General features: G+C 32.8%; 1 protein-coding gene across 2 annotated transcripts; it reads right to left on the bottom strand.

The window, feature by feature from the left end:
- Positions 1 to 1,591: 1,591 nt before the first annotated feature.
- On the bottom strand, positions 1,592 to 3,040 carry LOC120122608 (homeobox-leucine zipper protein ATHB-6-like). Of its 2 annotated transcripts, XM_039141736.1 has the most exons (4): positions 2,914 to 3,031; positions 2,427 to 2,800; positions 2,071 to 2,348; positions 1,592 to 2,037 (listed from the first exon to the last, which is right to left on the bottom strand). In XM_039141736.1, exons 1-4 carry the CDS (start codon positions 2,975 to 2,977, stop codon positions 1,863 to 1,865), a joined length of 891 nt encoding a protein of 296 aa, XP_038997667.1. In that variant the 5' UTR covers positions 2,978 to 3,031; the 3' UTR covers positions 1,592 to 1,862. The 2 variants fall into 2 exon arrangements, with proteins under 2 accessions (XP_038997667.1, XP_038997666.1); XM_039141735.1 differs by having other exon boundaries at positions 1,592 to 2,348; positions 2,914 to 3,040.
- Between the last annotated feature and the right edge of the window lie 4,274 nt (positions 3,041 to 7,314).

Below are 7,314 nucleotides of genomic sequence, written 5' to 3'. Positions count from 1 at the left end.
TGGATTGGTATGAAAGATTTGGACGTCAGAAAAGTATAAAAATGGTATATTATGATCTCTTAAGACTTTTATAAGCTCTAATAGGTGTCTTGGGGCTTAAAACAACGGTTTAAGATGAATTTGAATATAATGTTTAGACAAACCAGAGTATTTCTAAATATGAGTATCGATACCAGATAAGCTGGTATCAATATTGGTCTTGATGAGGGAAAAAAGCATATAGGTCAACTAACCAAAGTTTTATAATAGTATTTTAAAACGTATGCCTATACAATTATAAGAAAAAGAAACACATTTTCAAGCATAGCGGAATAGTTGGAAGTATTTTAGATTTTCCTATTCTTTTAGAGTTTTTTTTAAATGTAATTAACTAACCAAACTGTTTTAATCACAGTAAATTAGTAGTTTACGGTCATGATCGAGAGTACAGAATGTTGTATGATATATAGGGTAGATTTATATTTTTGTTATTTAAGTTTAGTTTTGAGGTTGAATTTAGTACTTTCTTTCTTTTTTCTTCTAACGAAGTATTTATATTTAATTTTAAGGTTTAATTTAATATTTAAATTTTTTATCTTGTAAGATATTTAAAATTGATTTTATCGTTCAAATTGATATCTGAATTTGACTTTTCGATTCAAATTAATACTTTCTGGTTTTAAACTAATTTAAACTAAGGAACTAAATTTTATTACCAAGTTAAATAAAAAGGTCAAGTTCATGTACCTAAATAGATAAGAAAAAAAGTTTAAATATCAAATTATATCTTGAAATTAAATTTATATACCTATTTGGACTAGAAAAAACCTCAAATGTCATATCGAACCTTGAAACTAAAGTCTAATATCAAAATATATAGGTATAATGCTGAAATTAGTCCCATAACGTTTAATCGAACGGTCATTTCGATTCATATTATTTTTTTTGGAGCACTTTAACCTTCAACAATTCAATTTTTGTCAAAATAACCTCTATTGGATGAAAACCGCTAGTTGACTAATAATCAACATATGTTGTTGACGTTAAATTTCTACATGTGCTAAAACTATTAACGTGTCACATATAATGTCACCTTAAGATGATGATGTGATATATGTCATGTCAACTAAAGTGATGATATGACATGTAGTAATTTAACACAAGTGAAAAATATTTCTTAGTCAGCTAATATCTTTCATCCAACATGGGTCATTTTTATCATAAATTGAAACATTAAGGACTAAAATGCTAAAATAGAATAGAGGCTATAGTGTGCATTCTAATAAACGTTGGGGGACTAATTTTGGTATTATGCTAAATATATATTAACCCAAACTATCTACAGATAAATGGACTTGAATGATACTTTTGTCAAAACGAGCACTCGTTTTCATGGAAAGAAAATATTCTGCAACATCAGAATTTTGGGCAAATCATTCACTTTAAACCATTTTTTTCCGAGTAGGATGATTTCTTTTTTTTCCAATTGATTACCAGGTGAAAATCATGTCTTAATTACGATTGGATTAAACTTCTTTTGATATTTCCATTTTCTGGGTTTTGCAAATGGAAAAAAGAAACAGAAATAGAAAAAAAAAACAAGGCAAAAGGATGATGATGATTAATGTTTATTACTATTATTTTGGTTCAACGTCTGTCCATAAAGGAAGTTTCACTTTCCACTGATGGATTAAGGAGAATTTTCCATTTACTGGGTTTGTCACCTTTCCCATCACATCGTCAACCCTTCTCTTTCTCCTTCTCCGAATTCCATTTTTTTCACCGGAAAACGTGATCTTGGTTAGAATGGTAGTAGTTTAACTTCCGTTTTTGCCTTTTTCTTGCATTCTTTCCTTGAAATACATTCATGGAGTTTTTTGCCTTTAGCTCCACTGTTCAGGACAATACCAATGAAGACTCGGAGCTTGCTCATCCGAAAAGAAATTGCAAGCTTCATCATCTTCACTGAAGAAATTGTGTTCTTCCATCTTCACATACTGGTGGGGTTGAAAGGTTGTTTTGGAGAGATTGAAGCAATCCATGGATGATGGTGAAGAAGACGACGTTGTCGATGATATAAACAACGAAGAAATAGCCGCGTTGTTGGGGCTACTGTTGTTGTTGATGATGATGTCTTCATTCAAGATAGCACTCGAGTCACTGTCCGATGACCCGTCTTTCGAGCCAACTGATCCATTGCTGTTGTTGAAGCTCTCGTAGGTGAGATCTGCAGGCTCTGATGAAGTAGCCAAAGAGGGTTCACTTTGTTCCAGTGATTTGTCATCAGTAGTTTCAGGCACAATCACCTCTTTCACTGAAACATTGCTCTCGGTGCTCTCCCCATTATGCTTCGCCTGCAACTCTCTTTTCTGCATAACAATTGAACACAATTCTAATCATCCCATATGTTCACATACAAGTGAAAGAGTATAATTTATTAATTTTACCTCCTTGAGAAGAGCTTCATTGTCATGTTGGATAGCTTCATAATTAGCCTTGAGCGTATCATAACTGGTTTTGAGAAGCCCATAGTCCCTTTCCAATTGCTTGGTCTTCCACCTAGCACGCCGGTTTTGGAACCAGACAGCAACTTGTCTCGGTTGCAACCCCAGCTCTTGAGCTAGTTTCACTTTCCTCTCAGGTTCGATCTTGTTTTCGACCTCGAAATTCTTCTCCAACGCCTTAACTTGATCCACACTTAATCTCCTCTTCTTTTCGAACACATGCCCCGATTCTTCCAGGCACCCTTCTTCATCATATCCGTCGAACATCGACTGGAACTCCCTGCTGTATATATAGTTGTTTCTCGGACCATGTTCATCTGCAGACCAAAAATAAACAAACAACTTTAATTACAACTTGGTTTCACGTGTAAATAGTAAATCCCAAGAAAATTAAATGAAAGTACAAAATTGGGATTGTTTTTATTTGGACCTGTAGTTGGACAGATGGACATGAAAGCTCCAAAAGAATCTGAGCTGCCAAGTGATCTCTTCATGGTTGATGAGCACTAACGATTTCAAACAGATCTCTCGTTGTTTTAAGGAAGTGGTATTGAGTGAATTGTTTTGGTCAGATGTTTAAGAAATTTTACAGAGATTTGGAAGAAGAGAAAGACACTTGTCTAAAACCAGACCAGCTTGGACAAGGTTGTAGTGGTTTACAACTGTAGAAGAAGCAGTGCACTGTTTCAACTCCCCCACCATTATATTTCTTGTCTTTCTGCAACACAGTTTCTTCACTTGTCTCGGTTCCCATCCAAAACAAACCCAAGTTTTCAACAATATGTATGAACAACCCCAGCTGGTGTTAACCAGTTTCCATGGCTATAAATAAAAGTAAACAAGGGTGACATTTGGGGTTAGAATTTTACTGGGGTTTGGTACGCACACCACCACTCAAGGTTGGCTAAATGCAAATTAACACCAAATTCATTTCAAATGCAATTTCTTTTCTTTACCCGTTTCATTTATTTATTAATTTTTGGTGGGTAAAAAGTAAAAATTATGTATGGTGCTACAAAAATCATACTTTATATATTGGTTCTAAGTTATAAGAAGAATTTTTTTCTTAATTTAAGGTGATGTTTAAAATAGATATTTTTATGAATAATAATTATTCTTTTAACTATTAAGAAGGTTTGATTCATGCTATATCAAGAGAGTAATATTTAGAATTTTGGGTTGAAACGAGTGTGCAATTTAACATTTAATTTTTTTAAATGTATTTTTGCTTGTATATTTGTTGAAATGTCATCTTCAATTGATATAAACAAATTGTTTTCCGATTTTTATATCGCAATTATTTAAATATTTCATTTCTTGCCCACTTCCACGAAGTCATCAATCGTATGGGTTAACCGATAGCTGTAGATACTCCACATTCCACAAGATTTGCGTTTCAGTTCTTTTACATTTTGATTCCTTCATGGATGGATATAGAGGAGATGTTTAGGTAGTCCTCTCCTTAAAATTTTAAATCCTACTTCGATCATATATATATATATATATATATAGAAAGAGAGCGCTCATTTCTTTTTTTTTATTGCCCTCCCAATTTTAAGGTTTCACTTTGATTAATCTGGATCGACCCACATCGCACGCCTGGATTTGGTGGGCGAGTCTCTCAACAAGGATTTTTTGAATATATAAAGGACTTGAACTTGAGACATTGCTTGAACGATATCAAGTTATTTACCACTTGAACCAACTCCTGTAGATAGATGGCGCTCATTTCTAACTATATTTAAAATATTATATTATAACATTATGTATAGAGTGCCCAAAAGTCTATGGTTCACAAACTTTAATGGCAAAAACAAGCATTAATGGACCTGTTTTTTCTCCCACCAATCAACCATTGTGTTATGGCTCCATACTTTGACCTACAGTATGAGAAATCAATTTTGTCTGCATTAATGCTCCATCATTCTCAATAAATTTTTTACTTTAATAGTAAAGTTTAACCGTGTTAGTAGTGCCCGATGGTATGGAACACAGATAAAGAACACACAGGGCCACCAAAAAGGAATCAAATCATGACACTGTGCTCTAATTGAGTTAAAGTGAAGCCAAAAGTTGGGGTCCAATGAAAGTTGATGGTAAACTATGTTTCTGAATCAAAGCAAATTAAGGGATTCATCATTCAATGCATCTTCAAAGCAAAGGATAATGTTTTGATTCATCAGCTGACTCCTTGTGGTGAAGAACAACTGATGAGTTCTTATCATACAAAGCTTATGTATTGTCAATTTTACAGAAAGCTGTGATACATAAAGCCATGATGATCATCAATGGGAAACCATAAAAGAATTGGCTGGTGATTTATGGGGGAAAAAACAGTGGGGGACAAAGGAATCATTTCTTTGATGACAGTTGGGGTTTTCTTGGATACTCTGGGAAACCCAAGGGAAGAAGAAAATGATGACTTGTGACTGGTGCAAAAGCTTCAGATAGAATTTTGTAGGGATTCATGCAACTCATAACTGATTGATTTGGGTAATGAAAACTCCTTTGAACAAAGTTACAAAAAGCAGATAATGATTAATTTTCCCCCTACAAGACAATATGGTACTCGTCCAAAGTGACCATAACTTGCAGTCTAGTCATACGAGTCATCAGTCCATATCCAAAACAGGAACACATGAGAATATGGTGGCATCTACCCCCCATGTTTTGCCAACCTCTTCTCCCTCAATTTATATGGAACAGTGAATCCTACATCTGTTTCTGGATTCACTCGGTCAATTTTGAGGCCCGAGAAGAAAGGTTCATGGCGATTTATACTAACAGAGACCATGCAGTAGCCTTTTCTCCTGCTGCATAGAGAAGCAAACAGAACCCTGTCATCCATTTAAAGGCAAAAGGCGATCACATGGCTTATTGTGATGGATAACCGAGTTGAATGGGGTGTTTTAAAAGTGACAGGGAAGAGGAACTTGAATATTGGTTTTTCATAAGGTTTTTTTCCCCCCCATACTTGGCAAAGACAAGTCTTTTTTTTTCTTTGGATAGCTACAAACACCAAAGGGCTATGAGCAACTCTATGCTGAATCTAATAAGGAAAAAAGGAAATTCAAAAGAAGAAAACAATTAAAAATTTTCACTTGGTGGATGGGCTTTTTGGAGTACCCTTCGTGGTAGGCAGCTTTACCTTTTCTGCTTTCTTTGCTGTTTTATGAGTGCTGTCCAAAGGCTAATTTATAAAGTATAGGAAAGCGAATTTCAACTTTGTTCACTTAGTTCATTCAATTATTCTTGTTAAAATATTTACGATAAATTTAAAATTAAATTTTATTTTCAGATTATGATAATCTTGAAAACTTTTATCTTTCATTTTTTTCTTTGTATTTTATAATGATAATTTATTTTCGTTCGTAGAATTAGTTTGAATTCCCCTAAAACTTTAGAAGTTCACCATGGTATAAAACCTTGCGTCTTTGTCGATGGGATACATCTTTCAATTAAAATTGTAGATAAACAACATATTTAATACCTTAACTATCACTTTTCTTTCATTTTGGTCATTCAATTATTATTTTTTGTTTCAAAATCATACCTAATGTTATGTTTTGATTTCATTTTGATCACCCACAGTCAAAACATTAACAATGATGCTTGCATGTCACCATAAGGTAATGCCACATAATCATTGAATATTTTTTTAAAATGTCACATCAACAATTCTATTAATTTTTTATCAACGGGTGATCAAAATAAAACCAAAACATAACGTTAAGTATGATTTAAAAAAATAATAGTTGATTGGCCAAAATGGAACAAAAGTTTGAGTTGGAGTATTAAACGTGTAGTTTACCCTAAAAGTTGTGTTGAATGTGACAAATGGTAAAATAAAATCATTGATGGATATAGATCAGTTATCATAGAGAAGAAAGTACCACAAGTCTAGTAAAACAAATGCTGGTTTTATCTGACTGAGAATTGTTGGTGTGAGCACAAGAGCCAAGGATTTGCACGATGTTTGGAAAGACCATTAATGGTAAGGAGAATGAAGAGAAACCATGAACAACTTCCAATGGTGTGGGTGGTATATTCTCTGATTTCTTTGGAGCACATTTGAAAGCTAATCATGCAGTTTTATGATCATTTGCTATATAGCATAGTGGATCATCCTTGGTATAGTTTGTTGTTGTATAATTAGCAACAATGGGTTTAGGGTTGAAACTGTAAGAACCAGTTTTGCATTAGCAATGAAGTAAAATGAGATGGCTGAGATACCCGTTAATTATGAATAAGCCTGAAAACCCCCAAAACACTTCCCGGGTAGACATGTCAAATGGGAGGGTAGGGTCAATATAGGTTTAATTTTTCTAGATCGATTTTGAGTGGGGTTAATTTCAGATTTAAATATAAGGGTCAGGATTTTTCTAATTGGGACATCTTGAGTAATGTTCATTTTATGTTTAATGATTCGAGTTTAATTTAAAGAGAAAATTAATTCTTATCGAATAAAATTACATTTAAAAATATTTATAATTTCTACTCATATTTTCATTTTGATAATTAAAATTATTCGAATCGAATCATAAGTTTTTATAAATAAATTATTATAATTTAATATGTAGATAACTATTTTACACAAATCACTGATCTCATACAATATGATAATAAAAAATATTATAGTTTAAACCTTTTCAAAAAAAAAAGTCAAAATAATATATTGATTTAAACATAGTTCAGTTTTTTAGTATCGTGGCGGTGTTCTGACCTTTTCCATACGTTACTTACTTCTAAATCTATTTTTTATATGGTTTTAGACAGACTCTTATAATTATCTTCAAAAATGATTTTTTTTTAAATTGGTAGAAAAATAATT

Source organism: Hibiscus syriacus, unplaced genomic scaffold (assembly GCF_006381635.1).
Source record: "Hibiscus syriacus cultivar Baekdansim isolate YM2019G1 unplaced genomic scaffold, ASM638163v2 tig00110387_pilon, whole genome shotgun sequence".
Classification (NCBI taxonomy): domain Eukaryota; kingdom Viridiplantae; phylum Streptophyta; class Magnoliopsida; order Malvales; family Malvaceae; genus Hibiscus; species Hibiscus syriacus.
The sequence above is the reverse complement of the archived record's forward strand: the minus strand, read 5'-3'. Positions and strand labels throughout refer to the sequence as shown.